This window comes from Oncorhynchus tshawytscha, linkage group LG13, assembly GCF_018296145.1.
Source record: "Oncorhynchus tshawytscha isolate Ot180627B linkage group LG13, Otsh_v2.0, whole genome shotgun sequence".
NCBI classification, from domain to species: Eukaryota; Metazoa; Chordata; class Actinopteri; order Salmoniformes; family Salmonidae; genus Oncorhynchus; species Oncorhynchus tshawytscha.
The window spans coordinates 41,147,770-41,172,462 of record NC_056441.1 but is presented as its reverse complement, the minus strand read 5'-3'; the positions used below and the strand labels follow the sequence as shown (position 1 = coordinate 41,172,462).

Here is a 24,693-nt window from a genome sequence, read left to right as displayed (position 1 = left end):
AATACGGTCACCGCAACAGCCCTATCAAATGCCTGGTTAAATGTTTTTGCTAAGGCCTCCTGGGTGGCGCAGTGGTTAAGGGCGATGTACTGCAGCGCCAGCTGTGCCACCAGAGACCCTGGGTTCGTGCCCAGGCTCTGTCGTAACCGGCCACGACCGGGAGGTCCGTGGGGCGACGCACAATTGGCCTAGTGTCGTCCGGGTTAGGGAGGGTTTGGCCGGTAGGGATATCCTTGTTTCATCGCGCACCAGCGACTCCCGTGGCGGGCTGGGCGCAGTGCGCGCTAACCAAGGTTGCCAGGTGAACGGTGTTTCCTCCGACACATTGGTGCGGCTGGCTTCAGGGTTGGCTGTGCGCTGTGTTAAGAAGTAGTGCGGCTTGGTTGGGTTGTGTATCAGAGGACGCATGACTTTCAACCTTCGTCTCTCCGGAGCCCGTACGGGAGTTGTAGCGATGAGACAATATAGTAGCTTACTAAAAACAATTGGATACCACCAAATTGGGGAGAAAAAGGGGTAAAAAAATGTTTTTGCCAAATCACCATTAAGTAATGTCAACCAAATAATTGAGTTGATTTGTTTTACAGGTACCGCATGCACCCCTCTGTCTAGAAATAAATAGATTGCACAGTTCAGATGCTGGCTCCCACTAAAGTAAATTGATGTTTTGCCAAAACTATATAATTACCCATCTAAATAAAATCCTTCAAAATCCTTCACCAGGGAGCATGACTTAGCCAAAGAGGATCATTGTTTTGAAAAAAAAAAATAGCAGTGGATTGTTTAAAATCACAAGTGCTTAGGTCTATGCCTATTTGGGAAGCCCTCAATTTGGGCAGCATGTGGCAATAGTCCTAGCTGATTGAGTTGCAGCTGTCAGTGAAAAGCATCTAAAAATGTGTGTGAAGATAATGTGTCTTGAGTATAATTTAAAATGTTGCAACAAGAAGGGGAGGGGTGTGTGGCGAAGATATGGCACGTCTTTCTCCAGAATACGTGCACTCAGCTCTCCAGAAAGCGCTTAGCTGTCTGCCGCAAATTCCTGCTCATTCATTGTGTGAATTGTTTGCGGTTTGTATATTTATCATGTCACAAGTAGGCCTAGTAAATGTACCGTTAATCCTGCGCAGGGAGCGCATGTGCCTGTGTACGCATAGAAGTAGGCCTACCTGGCCTGCTGTGTGCATATGTAGAAAAGTGCCCATTTGGGATGCCTGATCTCTGACTTAACTCAAAGTCCACCACTAATAAACTGAGCCAGTCTGGTTTTTTGTTTTTATATCCTTTGAGAATAATAATGGTTAGTCGCAGTACTTGAAAAATGTTCCAACTCTCCCCCGGCCTCGATGTAAAAGAGAAATGTATAAAGATCTGATGATCCCATATATCCAGTGGAAACAAGGAGGTCGACCGATTAATCGGCATGGCTGATTAATTAGGGCCGATTTCAAGTTTTAAATCAGTCATTTTTGGACGCCGATTACATTACAATCTATGAAGAGATTGCGTGGCAGGCTGACCACCTGTTACCCGAGTGCAGCAAGGAGCCAAAGGTAAGGTGCTAGCTAGCATTAAACTTATCATATAAAAAAAAATAACAATCTTAACATAATCACTAGTTAACTACACATGGTTGATATTACTAGTGTACCTAGCTCCTGCGTTGCATATAATCAATGCGGTGCCTGTTAATTTATCATCGAATCACAGCCTACTTCGCCAACTGGTGATGATTTAACAAAGTGCATTCGCGAAAAAAGCACAATCGTTGCACCAATGAACATCAATGCTTTTCTTAAAATCAATACACAAGTATTTTTTTAAAATCTGCATATTTAGTTAAGATAGTGTTTGTAGGCAATATTAACTAAGGAAATTGTGTCGCTTCTCTTGCGTTCAGTGCAAGCAGAGTCAGGGTATATGCAGCAGTTGGGGCCGCCTGGCTCGTTGCGAACTGTGTGAAGACCATTTCTTCCTAACAAAGACCGTAATTAATTTGCCAGAATTTGACAATTCTGACATCTAACAGCACTAGACTTAAGGTTGCCACCCGTTCGATAAAATATGGAACGATTCCGTATTTCACTGAAAGAATAAACGTTTTGTATTCGAAATGATAGTTTCCGGATTTAACCATATTAATGACCTAAGGCTTGTATTTCTGTGTGTTTTATATTATAAACATTATTGCTTCAATATATCCACATAGTTTTCCTTCCTCATGACACCATCTATTTTACCTGGCACCACACGGCCAGGTCTCGGACCTCTTCCCTATAGGCTGTCTCATCGTTGTCGGTGATCAGACCTAACAATGTTGTGTCGTCGACAAACTTAATGATGGTGTTGGAATCGTGCTTGGCCATGCAGTCATGGGTGAACAGAGCGTACAGGAGGGGACTGAGCACACGCCCCCGTGTTGAGGATCAACAAGTTGTTACCTACCCTTTTACCACCTGGGGGAGGCCTGTCAGGAGGTCCTGGATCCATTTGCAAAGGGAAGTGTTTAGTCCCAGGGTTATTAGCTTAGTGATGAGCTTTGAGGGCACTATGGTGTTGAAACCTGAGCTGTAGTCAATGAACAACTTTCTCACGTAGGTGTTCCTTCTGGGATGATGGTGTTGATGTGAGCCATGACCAGCCTTTCAAAGCACTTCATGGCTACAGACGTGCACGGGCCGGTAGTCATTTAGGAAGGTTACCTTAGCATTCTTGGGCACAGGGACTATGGTGGTCTGCTTGAAACATGTTGGTATTGGAACATTTTTCATCAGGTTGTGTTTTTATTTGTCGGCTTTAGGCATATGCATTTTATTTACTTGAAGACTGCTGCATTGGCTTTCTCTGAGTTCCATGTGCTCATTTCTTTAGCCGCCAATGGATCACAGTGTAGGCTATCAATGTGTCCATATGGCAGAGGCTGGTGCTCTGCCTTAGTCGAATTAGAATTTTCAGATTTGTATAATTTTCTATTCTGATTTGTATGATTAACCACATGACAATGACTGCCTGTCTTTTGGACAACACCCTTGAAAAAAACGTGCCATCTATGGATATCAAATGCCTGTCCAACTTATTCATTTTGCTGCCGGCCCTGCATTTATCCAGATACTAGAAGGCTTTTAACAATCTGTTTCCAATAGCATTGCTACATTCTTGTAAAGAATTCTGAAACTCAATGCAGATGTAGCTATTTGTTTCAGCAAAACAAAACTCTTCCACCTAAATGTGTCTCCTTACCCTTCCACATCCACATTTTCTTCTTTTAAGATGGAGTGAGGCACCAGGGGCATGAGGACAGAGTGGTAGCGGATGGTGGGGCCCTCAAATCGCCGCTTCTTATGGACCTGTTTTTTCTTGTCAGCCTCAAGACGTTCGTAGTTCTCTTTAAAATAAGAACATACAGAAATGGTCAATTAACACGACCCTGGCCAAGCTCTGGACATATTTTCTCACATTGTTCTGTATGCACTGCCATGTGTCATATCTTTTAGCGCTAGGTATTTTTTCTGTCAATTATTCTAGATGGGCAAGAGACTCATAAAACGGCTTTGTTCATGGACAAATCTCCGCCCCGCCTCATTCTGAGCGACATCTATTTTTCCTTCCCTGCTTTTGTCCTTAAACCTCCATTCTAAATAGAATTTAGACAGTTTATTTCCCACCAACTTCATTAATATCAACCCATGTAATAGGGATTAATAGGAACCCATTGCAATCCATTCAGGTAACATGAGCTGTTAACTTGTATATTCAAGTGCCACTATATGTCTGTAATTATGAGTCAGGTAGTTTAAACACCTGCAATTATGGTGTGCACTCCCTCGTATTTTTGAAGGTTCTTGTTACCGTTTCACTGTGCCTATGTGGACGGTGATGTTATGAATCAGTAAACTTAATTGAACTTGAACCATGTCGTCGTTGTTGGGAATTAACAGGTCAACTCGTGACCATTTAGATTCCCCCTTTCGTCTTACCTAGGGATCGGAGGTTGACCTCAGCAGTTATTTTGGCCTCAGCCAGCAACTCTTCCTGGGTCAGGGGTCGGTCGTGGTGGGCTCCCCTCCGCCGTCGGGGGGCATCCTGTCTTTCTTGCAGTCGCAGGTTGGTCTTCCGCGTATGCTCGCTGGTCGACTGGCGCACAGACTTCCGAGCTGGGGAAGTTGCCAGTTAGTGACAAGGCTTACAGGGATGGTCCTCCACTCAAAATACAATTTAACATTACTAAACTCGTCAATTCCCCAAAACGTGTCTGCATTAGACTTTACACTATTGGCTAAGTCAGAGTTAAAAAAAAAAATAAAAAATAAAAAAGGTAGAGGCCACCTCCCATCTTTGCCATTAATCCCTTCTGTGACAGCATGTGTAACCTTGTGGGTGGGTATCTCCCTTTTAACGTTGTCAAATGGGGTTTCAATGGGCATTAGACCAAGGTTAATGATTTCCTGGACTGTTGCTCAGGTGTATAATTAACTGGTAGTTCCCTCCTGGATGGAATTATGTGATCCCCATAACCCAGTTGCAAGTTCCACCAAGTCATGTTGCATTCTATGAGTCATTTGAACAGAGTGTGCCCTGTACCTTTTCATACTATGTGTTCTTACATAAACTATTTTCACAAATGTAATGTTGGCACATTTTTCAGAAAGGGAAACTTTTAATACAAGTTGGACTGGACTGTTTGTAAGGCGTTGGGCCATATGGTAATACAATTTTTAAAAAGTTTTTTAAATCTTTTTTAAATCTTTGCTAATGTATATAAAAATTAAAAAAATACAGAAATATAACGTTTACATAAGTATTCAAACCGTTTACTTAGCACTTTGTTGAAACACCTTTGGCAGCGATTACAGCCTCGAGTCTTCTTGGGTATGACGCTACAAGTTTGGCACATCTGTATTTGGGGAGTTCCTGCCATTCTTCTCTGCATACCCTCTCAAGCTCTGTCAGGTTGGATTGGGAGCATCGCTGCACAGCTATTTTCAGGTCTCTCCAGAGATATTTGGTCAGGTTCAAGTCCGGGCTGGGCCACTCAAGGACATTGACGCTTGTCCCGAAGCCACTCCTGCGTTGTCTTGACTGTGTGCTTAGGGTTGTTGTTCTGTTGGAAGGTGAACCGTCACCCCAGTCATCCTGAGCGCTCTGGAGCAGGCATTCATTAAGAATCTTTCAGTACTTCGCTCCGTTCATCTTTCCCCACAATCCTGATTAGTCTCCCAGTCCCTGCTGCTGAAAAACATCCCCACAGCATGAGGCTAACACTACCATGCTTCACCATAGAGATGGTGCCAGGTTTCCTCCAGACGTGACGCTTGGCATTCAGGTCAACAAGTTGAATTGTGGTTTCATCAGACCAGAGAATATTGGTTCTCATGGTCAGAATCCTTTATGTGCCTTTTGGCAAAGTCCAAGCGGGCTGTAATGTGCCTTTTACTGAGGAGTGGCATCCGTCTGGCCACTCTACCATAAAGGCCTGATTGGTGGAGTGCTGCAGAGATGGTTGTCCTTCTGGAAGGTTCCCCCATTTCCACAGAGGAACTCTGGAGAACTGTCAGTGACCATCGGGTTCTTGTTCACCTCCCTGACCAAGGCCTTTCTCCAATGATTGCTCAGTTTGGACGGGCGGCTCTAGGAAGAGTGTTGGCGGTTCCAAACTTCTTTCATTTAAGAATGATGGAGGCCACTGTGTTCTTTGGGACCTTCAATGCTGAAGAAATGTTTTGGTACCCTTCTCCAGATCTGTGCCGTGACACAATTCTGTCTCAGAGCTCTACGGACAATTCCTTCAACCTCATGGGTTGGTTTTTGCTCTGACATGCACTGTCAACTGTGGGACCTTATGTAGACAGGTGTGTGCCTTTCCAAATCATGTCCAATCAATTGAAATTACCACAGGTGGACTCCAAGTTACAGAAACATCTCAAGGATGATCAATGGAAACAGGATGCACCGGAGCTCAATTTTGAGTCTCATAGCAAAGGGACCGAATTTTTATTTTAACCCACCAAAAATTAAGGGGGAAAAAAAACTGTTTTTGCTTCGTGATTATGGTGTATTGTGTGTAGATTGACGAGGAAAATATTTAAATCAATTTTATAATAGGGCGTTAATGTAATAGAATGTGGAAAAAGTCAAGGGGTTGGAATACTTTCCGAATGCACTGAGACATACATACATACATACATACATACATACATACATACAGTGCCTTGCGAAAGTATTCGGCCCCCTTGAACTTTGCGACCTTTTGCCACATTTCAGGCTTCAAAAATAAAGATATAAAACTGTATTTTTTTGTGAAGAATCAACAAGTGGGACACAATCATGAAGTGGAACGACATTTATTGGATATTTCAAACTTTAACAAATAAAACTGAAAAATTGGGCGTGCAAAATTATTCAGCCCCTTTACTTTCAGTGCAGCAAACTCTCTCCAGAAGTTCAGTGAGGATCTCTGAATGATCCAATGTTGACCTAAATGACTAATGATGATAAATACAATCCACCTGTGTGTAATCAAGTCTCCGTATAAATGCACCTGCACTGTGATAGTCTCAGAGGTCCGTTAAAAGCGCAGAGAGCATCATGAAGAACAAGGAACACACCAGGCAGGTCCGAGATACTGTTGTGAAGAAGTTTAAAGCCGGATTTGGATACAAAAAGATTTCCCAAGCTTTAAACATCCCAAGGAGCACTGTGCAAGCGATAATATTGAAATGGAAGGAGTATCAGACCACTGCAAATCTACCAAGACCTGGCCGTCCCTCTAAACTTTCAGCTCATACAAGGAGAAGACTGATCAGAGATGCAGCCAAGAGGCCCATGATCACTCTAGATGAACTGCAGAGATCTACAGCTGAGGTGGGAGACTCTGTCCATAGGACAACAATCAGTCGTATATTGCACAAATCTGGCCTTTATGGAAGAGTGGCAAGAAGAAAGCCATTTCTTAAAGATATCCATAAAAGTGTCGTTTAAAGTTTGCCACAAGCCACCTCGGAGACACACCAAACATGTGGAAGAAGGTGTTCTGGTCAGATGAAACCAAAATTGAACTTTTTGGCAACAATGCGAAACGTTATGTTTGGCGTAAAAGCAACACAGCTCATCACACTGAACACATCATTCCCACTGTCAAACATGGTGGTGGCAGCATCATGGTTTGGGCCTGCTTTTCTTCAGCAGGGACAGGGAAGATGGTTAAAATTGATGGGAAGATGGATGGAGCCAAATACAGGACCATTCTGGAAGAGTCTGCAAAAGACCTGAGACTGGGACAGAGATTTGTCTTCCAACAAGACAATGATCCAAAACATAAAGCAAAATCTACAATGGAATGGTTCAAAAATAAACATATCCAGGTGTTAGAATGGCCAAGTCAAAGTCCAGACCTGAATCCAATCGAGAATCTGTGGAAAGAACTGAAAACTGCTGTTCACAAATGCTCTCCATCCAACCTCACTGAGCTCGAGCTGTTTTGCAAGGAGGAATGGGAAAAAATGTCAGTCTCTCGATGTGCAACACTGATAGAGACATACCCCAAGCGACTTACAGCTGTAATCGCAGCAAAAGGTGGCGCTACAAAGTATTAACTTAAGGGGGCTGAATAATTTTGCACGCCCAATTTTTCAGTTTTTGATTTGTTAAAAAGTTTGAAATATCCAATAAATGTCGTTCCACTTCATGATTGTGTCCCACTTGTTGTTGATTCTTCACAAAAAATACAGTTTCTTTATATTTGAAGCCTGAAATGTGGCAAAAGGTCGCAAAGTTCAAGGGGGCCGAATACTTTCGCAAGGCACTGTATATATAAAAGTTGGTCACTTAGAAATGTCCTTGTTTTTGAAAGAAAAGCTATTTTTTTGTCCATTAAAATAACATACAATGGATCAGAAATACAGTGTAGACATTGTTAATGTTGTAAATGACTATTGTAGCTGGAAACAGCTGATTTTTTAATGGAATATCTACATAGGCCTATAGATGCCCATTATCAGCAACCATCACTCCTGTGTTCCAATTAGCACATTGTGTTAGCTAATCCAAGTTTATCATTTTAAAAAGCTAATAATTGATCAATAGAAAACCTTTTTGCAATTATGTTAGCACAGCTGAAAACTGTTGTTCTGATTAAAGAAGCAATAAAACTGGCCTATGGGCTGGTTGAGTATCAAAAGCATCAGCATTTGTGGTTTTGATTACAGGCTCAAAATGGCCCGAAAGAAAGTACTTTCTTCTGAAACTCATCAGTCTATTCTTGTTCTGAGAAATGAAAGCTATTCAATGTGAGAAATTGCCAAGAAACTGAAGATCTCGTACAATGCTGTGTACTACTCCCTTCACAGAACAGCGCAAACTGGCCCTAGCCAAAATAACACCCCCCCCACAACTTTTAGTTGTAGTCTAGTGGTTGATCGCCTATGTTCGTGGTCCCCCAGGGGTGCACATTGTGGTTGTTGGGTAGAAGTGAGGATGCAAGTTCATTACGTTACCTTATAAGCTTTGGTGACAACTCGACTCATATACACACACACACACACACACACACACACACACACACACAGTTGAAGTAATAAGTTTAAGTACAACTTAGCCAAATATATTTAAACTCAGTTTCACAGTTCCTGACATTTAATCCGAGTAAAATTTCTCTGTTTTAGGTAAATTAGGATCACCACTTTATTTTAAGAATGTGAAATGTCAGAATAATAGTAGAGCGATTGATTTCAGCTTTTATTTCTTTCATCACATTCCAGTTGGTCAGAAGTTTACATACACTCAATTAGTATTTGGTAGCATTGCCTTTAAATGGTTTAACTTGGTTCAAACGCTTCAGTCAGGTAGCCTTCCACAAGCTTCCCACAATACTTTGGGTGAATTGTGGCCCATTCCTCCTGACAGCTGGTGTAACTGAGTCAGGTTTGTAGGCCTCCATGCTCGCACACTTTCTCAGTTCTGCCCACAAATTTTATATAGGGTTGAAGGCAGGGCTTTGTGATGATCACTCCAATACCTTTACTTGGTTATGGCCATTTTGGTTGTACCCATTTGGAAGACCCATTTGTAACCAAGCTTTAACTTCCTGATGGAAGTCTTGAGATTTTGCTTCAACATAGCCACAATTTTCCTTCGTCATCATGCCATCTATTTCGTGAAGTGCACCAGTCCCTCCTGCAGCAAAGCACCCCCACAACATGATCCAACACGTGCTTCATGGTTGGGATGTGTTCTTCGGCTTGCAAGCCTCCTCCTTTTTCCTCCAAACATAACGATGGTCATTATGACCAAACAGTTCTATTCAGACCAGAGGACATTTCTCCAAAAAGTATGATCTTTGTCCCCATGTGCAGTTGCAAACCATAGTCTGGCTTTTTTATGACGGTTTTGGAACAGTGGCTTCTTCCTTGCTGAGCGGCTTTTCAGGTTATGTCGATATAGGACTCGTTTTACTGTGGATATAGATACTTTTGTACCCGTTTCCTCCAGAATCTTCACAAGGTCCTTTGCTGTTGTGCTAGGATTGATTTGCACTTTTCACAAAGTCGTTTATCTCTAGGAGACAACGTGTCTCCTTCCTGAGTAGTTGGACAGCTGGGTGGTTCCATGGTGTTTATACTTGCGTACTATTGTTTGTACAGATGAACATGGTACCTTCAGGCGTTTGGCAATTGCTCCCAAGGATGAAGCAGACTTGTGGAGGTCTACAATTCTTTTGCTGATGTCTTGGCTGATTTCTTTTGATTTTCCCATGATGTCAAGCAAAGAGGCACTGAGTTCGAAGGTAGACCTTGAAATACATCCACAGGTACACCTCCAATTGACTCAAATTGTGTCAATTAGCCTATCAGAAGCTTCTAAAGGAATGACAATTTTATGGAATTTTTTAAGCTGTTTAACGGCACAGTCAAATTAGTGTATATAAACTTCTGACCCACTGGAATTGTGATACAGTGAATTATAAGTTAGGTCTGTAAAAAATTATTGGAAATATTAATTGTGTCATGCACAAAAGTAGATGTCCTAACCCACTTGCCAAAACTATAGTTTGTTAACAAGAAACTTGTGGAGTGGCTGAAAAATGAGTTTTAATGACTCCAACCTAAGTGTATGTAACTTCCAACTTCCAACGAGATAGCCTAGACGTAGTTATTTTAATTGACTCTTTCCACCATGCATATCTGCAACGCCCATGTTTGTTTACAGAGAATTCCGTTTAAACATGAGATATTCAATGAAATGTGCAATTTTCCCTGGGCATATGGGCATTTGAAAGGACACATCTCAGATATTGCCACCACTCCCACCTCAGCGTAAGCTTGCTAATGTTAAATTGCCAATCCTTACGTTATGGTAGGAAAATACCACAGCCAATACTGTAAACCCACTTGCGTTTGGGCAATAAGTTACTTTGTTGAAAATAGAGCCCGTATAGATAGAGGCCTCTTACTCTCGCCAAACTCCTGAAACTCCTGCGGCGCCCTCCTCTCCATTTTGGCTTTCTCTGTCTTCTTCAGCTCCTCTGAAGGCCTCTTCGGTTTAGGCTTGGTCACCTTCAGAGGTTCCTTGGAATAAAACAATCAACATATGCGTGAAACATGTGCATACAGTATGAAAAACACATGCAAAACACACATGATTTATTCATACACCTTGGGAGTTCATACTTTGATAAATGTCCCTTTAAAAAAATGGCATTATCTAAAACAATTAGGGCTGTCCCGGACAGAAAAAAACTTGGTCGACCAAGAGTCTGTTCTTTTAACCAAATAGTAAAACCTGTATTTTTCCATATACAGTGCATTCGGAAAATATTCAGACCCTTTCACTTTTTCAACATTTTGATACGTTACAGCCTTATTCTAAAATTAATTACGTAAAACATTTTCCTCATCAATCTAAATACTATACCCTATAATGGCAACGTGAAAACAGGTTTTTAGAATTCTTTCTAAACTAGCACTCAGGACCTCAGACTGGGGCGAAGGTTTTACCTTCCAACAGGACAACGACCCTAAGCAAACAGCCAAGACAACGAAGTTATGGCTTCGGGACAAGTCTCTGAATGTCCTTGAGTGGCCCAGTCAGAGCCCGGACTTGAACCCGATCAAACATCTCTGGAGAGACCTGAAAATAGTTGTGCAGCGACAACCTGACAGAGCTTGAGAGGATCTGCAAATAGCATCATACCCAAGAAGACTCGAGGCTGTAATCGCTGCCAAAGGTGCTTCAACAAATTACTGAGTAAAGGGTCTGAATACTTCTGTAAATGTTTTTTTTTTTTAAACATTTTTTAGTAACACATTTGTTTAAAAAATAAAATGTTTTCGCCTTGTCATTATTGTGTGTAGACTGATGAGGAAAACATAGAATAAGTCTAACATAACAAAATGTGTAAAAAGAGAAGAGGTCTGAATATGTGCCATCCCCACAGCCTCCACAACGGATCAGTCCACACAGTAAGGCGCGCATCAGACCGGTGTCTTGTACACCATGATATTTCTTTTTTTTTTTCTGTTGCTACTGCTCACCTAAAATCTCGGTCGACCAATAGCCTATCGACCAAACAATCAACCAGTCGACTAAATGGGGTCGGCTCTAGAAACGATACCAAAATCTAATTATGCATATTAATGAGGATATCAATGTCGCATGGTAGGGGGTCCAATATGGGTTAACTTTGAGCACCTTCTGCTCTTGAATGGATGGTCATACGCAAGTTGTGCCAAGATGATCTATCAATGGGTTTGCCAAAATCTGTTAGGCATACACGTGGCCCTGATAAAAACAGTTCTCATGGGTAAATGTGCATGGTAATTTTTGTTCAAATCAAAAAGGGTGATTAATTCAATATGGAATGACCCAGTATTAACAGAGTTGTAGTCTAGTGGTTGATTGCCTATGTTCGCAGTCCCCCAGGGGTGCACATTGTGGTTGTTGGTAGAAGTAGTGAGGATGCAAGTTCATTAAGTTACCTTATAAGCTTTGGTGACAACTCGACTCTTCCTGCGAGGAGCATCATCCTCCTGGTCACTATCAGGCTCGTCACCCTCATCTATGTCAAAGTCACTGTCGACCTCGTCCTCTGTGTCTGAGTGCTCCCCTCTGTACTCATCATCTCCTGATTCCTTGAGGGAGAGTCCAAATCAAACATACATATTAATAATGGTCGATAGCAAATGGGCATGGCCAAATACATGTTTTATTTACAAGGACCAAATAAACCCATAAAGCAACACAGTCTACTTTATAAAAATTGCTGGTGTCCAGGAGTTAGAATTGGGACCATGCATACTTTGCTAATTCAAAAACAGAGAACCAAAGGACAAGCTACAATACGGCAAAGTTAGCAAACAAGTAACTGCAATGAAGCCGCCATCTTTATGCATGCCAACTAGTAGAAATAAGCTCAAGAGAGAAATGTATCACTCACTCAATGCTAGTAGCACCTACAAAACCTTCCCCCACAGAACATGGACTTGAATGGGGATGTCTGTTCGAATAATACTTTTAGTGTGGTGTAAAAATGTGAGCCAGCGATGTACCTACTCATAAGACTACAAAGTGAAGAGTCAAAGATACAGGGGGACACAAATCCGCCAATCTCTTTATTTTCTCTACTTCAACGTTTCCCAAATTAGGGTTCACAAACAAAGTTTCCCGGTTTGAAAATGGGGTCATAGCTTAGTTATAGAACCACATTTACTTGAGTAAGCTTTGATATCTGCTATTCGCGGTGGGGACAAAGCCGTTTCTGTTTTGTTCCTACAAATTTGGGTCTAACTTTTGAACGTTTGGAGTCATTAGCTATTAAAAGCTAAAACTCCAAGGAACACAAGCATAATGAAGCACACAAGCCGTGCAGGACTCAATGGGGGGGGACGAGTTAGTTGGCTAAAATTGATAAACAACCAGAAAACATTGTTGAAATAAAGGACACACCAACAAAGTGTCTTAATAGGTAGGGCTGTGACGGGCATGGCATTTTGGATGATGTAATTGGCCAGCAAAATGACCACGGTCACCGTAAAAACCTTTCGAATAGCATTTTTTATTTATTTGAAATGTTCTCCTCTCCTGACGGCATCTGCGGTCATAGAAATAGGATGGCTAGAACGGGCTTCCCCATTCACGTCAATGATGGTGTGATGGAAAATGTTTGTGCTTTTCTAATAACCAATTTCTGTGTTCATGCAAGTGACTGATTGAACAAATCCTCACTATCAGTATCTGCAATTTGGCAATACACCCAGACCCTTGATTTGAGAATGAAAGATCTCAGTTTCAACATCTCAGCTTAGAGAGAAGAAGCCTCGCGAGGTATTGGTCTGTCACATGCATGAAGCAAACGTTAATGATAAATTAATTATGGATGACGAATAAGCTAAATCATGCAAATATAACTTGTCTGCAGTATATAAGAGAACAGGACTGGCCTGGGAGAGCTCCTGATCGACATGTGTACTTGGTGCATTGAGTTAGTTGGAACCTCTCCAGGGCGCTGATAATAAAGAATGATTAATTTAAGATTGACTTGAGTGTCCCTGTGTAGAATTTGCCATTTGCGAGTGTCCATAGTAGCAAAACAGGAAGTAAAATGTGCTAAAATATGTGCTGTGATTTCTTGATTCACATTACAAAAAAATATATGGGCTAAATCAGTTATCATTTGATTGAACATTCTATATTACCATGGAAATTACTGCATCACAATACCAGTCAGCCACTGAGTGCGTAACCATGTGTTTACCAGACAAATTGCCAGGGTTATAGGTTCCTGGCCTGTGTGCTGCTGCATTGTGGTAATTCAGTCAGCTGTTCGTTCAACAAAAATAATTACAAATAATCACACACGGCAGTTTATAAAAGGTACACTACCCTGTTCATGAAAATAGATAGCTCCTACAGACAGTGAGTCACATGGGCGTGGCTTGCTATATACAGCAGGCGTCGAGGCATTCAGTTGAGGTCGACCGATGAATCGGAATAGCCGATTAATTAGGGCCGATTTCAAGTTTTCATAACAATCGGAAATCGGTATTTTTGGATTTAATTTATTACACAGAGTGTTCTTTAATGGAAGCCTCTCACATTTAATCCAGTTAGAATCAGGAATCCCCCAGAGTAGCTGTTTAGGTCTCTTGCTTTATTCCATTTTTACTAATGACATACCACTGACTTTGAGTACAGCCAGAGTGTCTATGTATGCGGATGGATCAACACGTCAGCTACTACAGAGACCGAAATGACTGCAACAAATCAACAAAGAGCTACAGTTAGTTTCAGAGTGGATGGCAAGGAATAGGTTAGCACTAAATATTTTTTAAACTATAAGCATTGTATTTGGAACAAAACACTCACTAAACCTTAAAACTCAACTAAATCTTGTAATAATGTGGAAATTGAGCAAGTTGAGATGACTAAATTGCATGGAGTAACCCTAGATTGTAAACTGTCATGGTCAAAACATATTGATGCAGTATTAGTTAATATGGGGAGAAGTCTATAATAAAAGTGATGCTCTGCATTCTAACCCTATCAACAAGGCAGGTACTACAGGCTCTAGTTGTCACACCTTGACTACTGTTCAGTCGTGTGGTCAGGTGACACAAAGAGGGATGTAGGAAAATTGCAATTTGCTCAGAACAGGGCTAGCCCTTAGATGGACTCAGAGCAAAAATGAATAATATTCATGTCAATCTCTCCTGGATGAAAGTGGAGGAGAGATTGACTTCATCACTACTTGTATTTATGAGAGGTATTGACATGTTGAATGCACCGAGCGGTCTGTCTAAACTACTGGCACACACCTGGGACACCCACGCATACCCCACAAGACATGCCACAAGAGGTCTCTTCAGTCCCCAAGTCCAGAACAGACTATGGGAGGTGCACAGTACTACATAGAGCCATGAATACATGGAGCTCTATTCCAAATCAAGTAACTTACACAAGCAGTAAAATTAGGTTTTAAAAAACAGATTAAAAAAAACAAACTGCGGGGTATGTGAAGCAACGCTAACATGGGCACAGACACATGCATGCACACACACACACACACACACGTTATGTGGTAGTGGTCGAGTAGCGGGCTGAGGGAACACTGTGTTGGGAAATCTGTGAATGTATTGTGCATGTTTTTAAAATTGTATAAACTGCCTTAATTTTTGCTGGACCCCAAGAAGAGTAGCTGTTACTTTGGAAGTAGCTAATGGGGACCCATAATAAATACAAATGACATAGTTTTATTTTGAAGGCACACCGCACATTCCACTATTGTGCCTAACCTTTATTGTGGCTAGCATGACAACAGGACAGCTAGCTGGCTGCTTATAATGTTAGCTTTGGGCAACAGGGTTAAGTAGCTGGCTAGCTATTTATTTTCATGAACTGAAGTTCAATTACAATAGGGAAACAACAAGGGGACACCTAGCTAATACTTACTCACAAGGATTACTAAATCATTGCTAAGAATAATGAAAATGACTGCAGTTTCTACTGGTCATTGTTTTCAGGCTGGTTGTATTGGTGCTGGCTAGGTACCAAGCTAAAGCTAGCTAACCCAGAAGTTGCAGTTGAACAAATGATGCTTTATCACCAACACGGTATTGTAAACACATCGTACGTGGCCGGTGTTTGCGTTCCATAGTATTCATGTCGTGAAGCTATTACTGTGTAACTCCGGTAGGGCAACAGCTAAAAAATAACACACTTGGTAGTGTGTACCGGTCCTCAACCAGTCGGCGAAAGCCAACATAACCCATGACAAAGAGCAGTTGATTGTTAAGGTCAATGAATTCCAATATCTTGGTTTTAATGGATTTTGCCTTTGAGTTGTCTCGACTTGTTGACTGCTTGATCCACAGCCTCATTGTGTAAAAACTTTTTTTTTTGATGCTAGTGGTTGTATTAATTTGCAATCTATCGCATCCCACAAATGTCCCAGACTACGTTTGGAATATTTCTTTCTCGCACAGAATAGGTCAACTTTTGTACTATGGTGGATAGTAGATTGACATAGGCGTGTGCTTTTACTGTTAGTTAGGTCTACTCATCTTGTTGGCTGACTAAAAATAAATGTGGACAGTTCTTCCAATATCTTCAATATGCGCCTCGGAATTGCGTCCCCGCAGTTGTCTTCACTTGTAGCCAGTGAGAAAGACCCAATCACGTGACAGAGAGCCATGTGAGTGAGAGGTGCTTCTGAGCACGCAGCATGCAAAGAGAAGGGAATTAAAATTATTATTTTCAGCCAAAGGGCACAACTGCCACTGTCCGCAAAAGCCATGGATTTTTTAGGGGGCATTACGGCCACACATTATGCCGCCGTGAAATTCAAGGCATTATCAAGTGCTTGTCAAATTGTGAATGAGAAACTGATGAAGTGTGTACACTTCATGCAACTTTTCTCAAATCATTAGTCACATCATGCAGCCGTAGAATGTATTAAAAATCAAAAACATATAGCCCAATGTTGGCATCACAACTAAAGTTACATAAATAACTCAAATTAAGCATAAGAGTACATGTTTATTAAGCACTCAACACAAATTATTTGGAGAAAATACCCTTTCTATTTTAATCAGCTTTGTTCAATTGTATTCTTCATACTATGAAATCATGGCAAGCAATTCTAAGCAACGTACGCTATTTTTCTGTGTAACTACCGGAGTTACACAGTACTAGCGTCACTGCTATTAGCTTCACGACATACTATGGAACACCGTTTGGGTCTTTGCGTGTCAAAAAACACATGTCAAATAAAACTATTTGATGCATTATCTTTTAATTTGACACATCAAACACAGTTCCATTATAGAATGATGTGCGTTCTGAGTTGGAACGTGCAAGCCAAGCACCACCACTACTATCAGTAGCACTGTCAAAGCTGTACAAAAAAGTCTGCAAACAAGCAACCACCGGCCACTAAAGACGTGTATACAATACCGCGCTGGTAGCGAAGCATTATTTGTTCGACCGCAACTTCAGGGGTAGCTAGTTAGCTTTAGCTTGGTACCTAGCTAGCACCAATACAACCAGCCTGAAAACAATGACCAGTAGAAACTGCAGTCATTTTCACTATTCTTAGCAATCCTTGTGAGTAAGTATCCTTGTGAGTGAGTATTAGCTAGGTAGCCACTTGTTGTTTGCTTATTGAAATTGAACTTCAGAGCTAACGTTATAAGCAGCCAGCTAGCTTCATCTGTCCTAGTGATGCTCGACCAGACCGGGTTATGTGCTGTGAAGTTAGCCACAATAAGGATTAGGCACAATAGCGGAATTTGAAGTTTTACTTTGAAGGCAAAGTACCTCTTTGAAAGTGATGCAGAAGGTTACAATTGGTAGAATCATGCCATATTTAGACTAGATCATGTTAAACAAGGTTGCAATGTGAAGCAATGAAATGGGGTATCAGTCTACTCGGTGACACCCACAGACCACAGTTGTTTAGAGTTTACGCAAATATTAGTGTTATAGCTCGTATCGCAGGACTGTGACAGTGTGAAATCACCTCCCCAGTCAGCCTATTGACATTCATATTGCACTGTACAGCTTTACCTAAGGATTGTGGATCAATGAAATGGGGTATCTGTCTGCTCAATACCAAATATATTTTTTCCCAAAGCCCTCCTCAGAGTTAGACTCCAAAACATCCACACAGTATTGTTTTTACACTGGAATAATGTTCAATACAGATAGGTTGACTATAAATGTGGCTCAATTCACAGTTGTTTCAGAGTCCAGCAATAAGAGCTATGACGCTAATGTTCTCTGGGTGTCACTGAGTAGACTGATACCTATGGATTGTGGATCAATGACATGGGGTAGGGCTGCACAGTGAAATAAGTACGCACCCAATGCAATTCAAAAGTATAATCTATCCAGTGTGATTTCAACAGATTTGTCAAATTAACAAATGGTCTTTTGCTGATTTTATATAACCTTCCAAAAGTCTACTTTAATTCTGAAGGCTAACCGCAAAGTCCACTATTGTGTCCACTAGCTTCACATAGATGGGTCCGACCACCATTAATCAAATAAGAACAGTCTTATAAATTAGGGTTATTTTAGATGACACTTTAGATATGACCAGGTGAATCCAAGTGAAAGCTATGATCCATTATTGATATCACTTGGTAAATCCACTTCAAATCGTGTAGATGAAGGGACGGAGACCGAATTTAAGCCTTAAGACAAGGATTGTGTATGTGCCATTCAGTGCAGCATAGCACCCTGGATCCCACTGCTGGCTTGCCTCTGAAGCTAAGAAGGGTTGGTCTTGGTCAGTCCCTAGATGGGAGACCAGATGCTGCTGTAAGTAGTGATGGCAGGCCAGTAGGAAGCACTCTTTCCTCTGGTCTAAAAAAATATATATCCCAATGCCCCGGGGCAGTGATTGGGTACATTTCCCTGTGTAGGGTGCCGTCTTTCAGATGGAATGTTACACAGGTGTCCTGACTCTCTGTGTTCACTAAACAGGGCATAAAAATAACACCAGCCACCCACCAAATGCAGGTCAATTTAGGTACTGGTGGGTAAGAATGTCTATTTCACCAGCCACGTTGGCATGTGGTCAACTTGCAAGGCTCTACAGTGCGAGCATTACATTTGCAAATAGTGATAAGTCAAGTATGAGCACATGTGTGAGTTTTGGTTAGAGAAATGCTGCAGAAACTGTTTACAATTTTTTGTTTTGCTATTTTGTTTCATAGCTGCTAATTGCACAAAGAAATACATATCCCACTTAGCGCAGCAACACTGCCTGGCATGGGAGCTGTGTGCAATGAGTAAAGTGCTGATATTCATTTTGAGGCACTTGGCACAGGCCTAAAAGTTGGTCTAATTTACTCGAAAGTCTACAAAGTGAGACTGTCCTCGTGCTTCTTGGCTACCGTATTTACATTGTTGTTTCAACTTCAGTTTGAGTCTTCAACATAGACATCCTAGTCAGATGCCAAAACTCTCTCTCACACACACACACACACACACACACACACACACACACACACACACACACCACTCCAATTGGAAGCTAAATTCCCAATCCAGCACTCATACCATTGTGGCCACCTAATCATCCCCAGCTTCCAATTGTCTCATTCCTCTCCTCTATTTCCCAGGTCATTGCTGTAACTGAGAAAGTGTTGTCAGTCAACTTATCTGATAGAAATAAATTGTTTACCGTTATTTTAAGTGCCTTTGTTTGAACAGAGTATGTAGTAGGTGCCAGGTGCACCGGTTTGTGTCAAGAGCTGCAACTGCACAACAGTTTCCCATGTGGATCAATTACAGTCCACCAGCCAACTTCACACTACTGAGGAAAGCACTGGAATAAACATGGGCCAGCATCCCTGTGGAACACTTTCAACACCTTGTAATTTATACTCTAACGAATTGAGGCTGTTCTGACAGCAAAATGGGGGGTGCAACTCAATCTTAAGGAAGGTGTCCTTAAATTTTGTACAATCAGAAATTGAAAAATAATTTAATCTTAGTTTAAGATTATAGTAAATGAAAAACTCAGATGATTTTAATAATCACATATTCCTCACTAAATTGAATCACTTAGATGTAAAAAAAAATATCCTATGCACAATTTAACCATGTGGTCAGTGCAGCAGCAGCAGGCTGAACGTTTGACGTCCCTACTCTATTCTATGTCCCTTGATATTAAAACACTGCAGCTAAAGTAGAAACCCCTGAGTTTAGAGAGCTGACCATCACAGGACTTGGAAGAGATCTGGGTACTGTTCGCTAACTACATTATTACGGTACACTTCGTTTCTCAATCACTACTGCGACGCTAAATTAGCTACTTACGTCGTTGAATCCGCCGTATGTGGTCTTGTAGAATTCATCTTCCTCTTCAGCATCTAACAACTTAGACATGCGGCTCCCCGCCGTTTTACGGGGCTCTTTGCTAAATGCTAAACTCATGTTGATCTAGCTCAGCTAGATTAATAGGGAACGTGCTAGCTTGTTGAAAGCTAACAACAATCAAGTTCTAGTTAACCTTAGCTACCACAAAATACTATGCAGGCAGCTAATGACGTAGATATGGTGCGACATGCTTTTTCTTCTTCAGGTTTGACCGCACTACAGAACCTTCTTCGATAAGATTTAATGGCGGTTGGCATCCAATATGTTGCGTTACCGCCACCTACTAGACTGGAGTAAAACGCCGTTATACTTTGCTTGAAAAATGTATAAATAAACAAATTCCATTCCATCTAACACTACCCTACAAATAAAATAAAAATACCACCCTACTCCACTATTTAGTCCTACCTCATGCCAACAACCTGAAAGGATGGGACATCACTTAACACCCTGTACCCTCTTCTGATGTCAAGTCTCGCACACCCAAATGCCCCTCTGCAGCTCCCACCACTAACCTCAATTTTCTGCGATTTACGTTCCATCCCTGCAGTACAGCTGATAACCATTGCTATAAATGCCAAAAATCCAATCTTACTGAAACATATCACTTGTTGGCCTATCCCTCTGTACTGGTACAAATCTACTACTCACACCACTCCTCTCAGGATCCCTCCCCCTTGACCCATCTTCCTCTACTTTATTCACTGCCTCAGAAAATTACAACTTCTGCACTACTCTAACCCTGGAAACCTCAACCTGCCTCTCTCGCACGAGACATTTCTGATCCCCAACCCCATGGGCACCCCTACTTCCCCGTATGCTTAATATTCCTTTGTCTCATGCCCTTCTGCACACTGCGGCCACATGCCCATAAGCTTGACACCTGTAACAATGTAATGTATTCAGTACAAAATCTCGTTAGGATATATAAGTTATCCTGTACGTCACTTTGCCAGGCGAAGAAGACTCAACATCAAAACTCAAAAGAACAGGCAATGACTTCTGTTTCACCACTCACGCCACCCTGTCTGCATTGCACCAAACGACAAGCATCACAAACACTGGGAATCTTCCCCTTCAGTTGGTCAACTTTAACATTTACTGCTACCCCAGTAATCACTCCTTTCAACGGCACCCTTTTTTTTAAAGAGTGAAACAATTCAGATTTCTTGCCCCCATTCATTTAACGCAGAGCGCCTTCTCCCTCTGACCAGCTGAAACAAACAGTTAACACAAGACCACTTCTGATTACCCTCATCGATTCCACAGTACCCGATTCTGTTTTCACCCAACCTGAAACCACAAATAGATCAGCCAAAAGGCAAGGGTCCACTTTTTCCAAAAACGTCACTCCTACTGTCAGACTCATCTTTATCCTGACACTCGGTGCAAGCCTCGGGCTCCGAGAACTTCACCATACCTACCACCTCCAATACGTTGCCGTCAATCACTTCCATTTCTCCTCCTGTCTTCAGCTCACTCTGCTTATACTTTCTACCATTATTCTTAACAAACCATCTCCCTTTCTTCTGCCATTTTTAACCGACCCAAGGTCACCACATTGGCGGGTGATCCGTTTGCAGGGCTCTACAGTGAGAGCATTACATTTGAGAATAAAAATAGTCATAAGTCAATATGAGCACGTGGAAGTTTTGGTTAGAAAAAAATGCTGCAGTAGCTGTTTTCAAAGTATTTCTCCTGTTTTGTTTCATAGCTGCTAATTTCACAAAGAAATACATATCCCACTTTGCGCAGCAACACTGCCTGGCATGGGAGCTGTGTGCAATGAGCCAAGTGCTTGACAGATTCATTTTTGGAGGCGCTTGGCATAGGCCTAAAATTTGGTGCAATTTACTCGAAAGTCTACAAAGTGAAACTGTCCTCGTGTTTCTTGGCTATTTACATTGTTTTGTTTGAACTTTATAAGTTGAAGCAGCACACTCAAATTAGACATCCTAGTCAGATCCCAAATCTCTCAAACACACACTTCACTGTAAAGGCTACACCTGCTGTATTCAGCACATGTGACAAATAAAAGTTGATACATACCACAGGACTCCAGTGGCCCTGTTACCACAGTAAACTTCCACCCTTAAAGGAGCTGCTGAACATTTTGTCTCTAAATATTTTGATTAAAATACTCTGGTCACACATTTTTATGAAATTGAGCAATACACCACATTACTTCTTACGAATACATTTCTTGTTTTAAAACAAATTCTAATTTCTCAATCCGGCCCTCATACCTTCATGGCCACCTAATTATCACCAACTTTTAATTGTCTCATTCCTCTCCCCTGTAACTATTTCCCAGGTGGTTGCTGTAAATGAGAATGTGTTGTCAGTCAATTTACCTGGTAAAATAAGGGTAACCTAAAATTAAAATAAAAAAGTGCATTTGTTTTAACGGGGTGTGTAGTAGGTGCCAGGTGCACTGGTGTGTGTCAAGAACTGCAACTGCTCAATAGTTTCCCATGTGGATCAAGAAATGGTTCACCAACCAACTTGACACTACTGTGGAAAGAAAGCACTGGAGTCAATATGGGCCACAATCGCTGTGTAACGCTTTCGACACATTGTTGTTTATGCTCCAACGAATTGAGGCTGTTCTGATGGCAAAATGGGGGGGAGCAAAACAATCTTAGGAAGCTGTCCTTAAATAGTTTAAAATCAGAAAATTAAAGTGTTATGATAGTAAATGAAGAAAATACCGATTTAAAAAAAAAAAAAATCACATATTCCTCACTCAATTTACCCACTTAGAGATGTAAAAAAAAAAATTAAGCATAATTTAACCTGGGGGTCTTATCCAGGCGCAGGCTGAACGTTTGACGTCCCTACTCTATTCTCTGTCCCTTGATATTAAAACACTGCAGCTAAAGTAGAAACCCCCTGAATTTAGAGAGCTGGCCACCTCTTCCAAATCCTGTGATCTGGGTACTGTGTAATGTTCGCTAGCTACATTATTACTTGAAACTTCGTTTCCCAATCACTACTGCGACTCAATAGCTAGCTATCTGCCAAGACAGCTAGCTAAATTAGCTACTTACGTCGTTGAATCCGCCGTATGTGGTCTTGTAGAATTCATCTTCTTCTTCAGCATCTAACAACTTAGACATGCGGTTCCCCGCCGTTTTACGGGGCTCTTTGCTAAATGCTAAACTCATGTTGATCTAGCTCAGCTAGATTAATAGGAAACGTGCTAGCTAGCTGAAAAAATATAACTTGTTTGTTGTTAGCTACCACAAAAGACCATGCAGCAGCTAATGACGTCGATATCAAAGATGTTCTACTAAAATATAGCACATCCTGTCGTTTCCAATGGGAGGCAAGTGAGCCTAGTAGGTGGGACCAAGTGTCAAAATGGGTTTTTCAAAGTCGCGTTTATTGGGCAATCAGATGTCAGTCAGATGGATTAGTGACGTCCATGAAATACATCGTCATCATATTCAAACTAAGTTCAAAATGAGATCCGGACGGTAATTTGAAAAAACAGAGAATGACCTCTCGTAGCTAGGCTGTGCTTGTTCCTAGGCAAGGACGATACGGGACGCCTCGGCGGAAATGGAGTCCCTAGAGAAAGCAAGAACAAGATGGTCGGAAGGAGTAGTGCAGTATTATCATAAGGCGATGAATACTTGGAGAACGGGGGAATGGAGGAGAAAAGAGAGTGGCGGTCTAAGAGAGAGAGGGAAGAAGAGGTTGATCTTGAGTCAGATAAAAATGGCAGAAAAAAGGGAAATAGTTTGTTTTAAAGAATGGAAGAAAATGTAAGCAGAGGGAGCTGAAGTCAGGAGAAATTAAAGTGAATGAGGGTGAAGTTAGGTGGTAGGTGTGGTGAAGTTATTGGAGACTGCAGAATGCACCAAGGATCAGGAAAAAGATGAGTGACAGTAGGAGTGATGTTTATGGGGGGAAAAAATGGACTCTTGCTGTTGTATAGCACACTATTACTTATACAGCTAATATAAGGACAAGACATGAGACGGGAGTAGAAATTAACTTGGGTTTCACATGAAGAACATTCCAAGCACTTCAATGTAGGTAAGCAAGGGGTTTACAGGTGCCCTAAAAGGGACAAAACTAGAATATCAATACACAGCACTTGCCTTTTGGCTGATCCATTTCACAGTGGGTGAAAAAAAAGTTGGGTGTTACATACACCTCTAGGAAGAGGGAACACATCACTCTCTGTCAACTCAACTCCCCGTGGTGTGAAAGAAGTATGGGATTGTAGGTGCAAGTAAGGATGACAGAGGCAGAGAATTTACCATTTACAGGGAATTTATTCCTTCACACAGTAAATTTGGGGAAAGGGGGCTGAATGGAACCAAAGCAAAGAACGTAAATGCCAAAGCCCCCTCTCCTACCTTACCTGCCTACCCACCACGCGGCGCACTAACCAAAATACAGGGGGTGGTCCACCCAGGTCTTACATAGTGTGTATAGACAGTAAATACTACAGGTTATGTATGCCCCCAGGCCTCTTGCCTAAGCAATACCTAGGTGCCTTCCCCCCTGGGAACAAATTAAACAGAATATTACAATTTCACACAAAAAAAACTCAAAAACACAGGACATTAAATAAGCTCTGACTGAGCAACAAATTAACACAGAACATAACCATCAGGTCTCTCTCAGCAACAACTAACATAGAGATCTGGCATGTACCATATGAAAAAAATCACCAACATATGATAACCCTGAGCTCTTTCTAAGAAACAACCAAAACAGGCTATCACCCTCAGCTCTTTCCTAATAAAGGAACACTGGCTTATATACAGCTGTATCCTCTGACGAGAGGGCGGGGTCAGC

General features: G+C 41.6%; 1 protein-coding gene across 2 annotated transcripts in view; it reads right to left on the bottom strand.

Moving 5' to 3' along the window:
- vps72a (vacuolar protein sorting 72 homolog a) overlaps positions 1 to 23,224 on the bottom strand; it is a 30,994-nt gene extending 7,770 nt beyond the window's left edge. The window contains exons 1-5 of one of the 2 annotated variants that reach the window (XM_024441900.2): positions 22,929 to 23,224; positions 11,973 to 12,125; positions 10,448 to 10,562; positions 3,978 to 4,154; positions 3,241 to 3,385 (exon numbers count right to left, since the gene is read on the bottom strand). In XM_024441900.2, the coding sequence (XP_024297668.1) occupies positions 3,241 to 3,385; positions 3,978 to 4,154; positions 10,448 to 10,562; positions 11,973 to 12,125; positions 22,929 to 23,045 (707 nt within the window). In that variant the 5' untranslated portion in view covers positions 23,046 to 23,224. Of the gene's footprint in view, positions 1 to 3,240; positions 3,386 to 3,977; positions 4,155 to 10,447; positions 10,563 to 11,972; positions 12,126 to 19,818; positions 20,046 to 22,928 lie in introns of those variants that run through there. The other variant, XM_024441899.2, reaches the window with a different exon arrangement.
- Between the last annotated feature and the right edge of the window lie 1,469 nt (positions 23,225 to 24,693).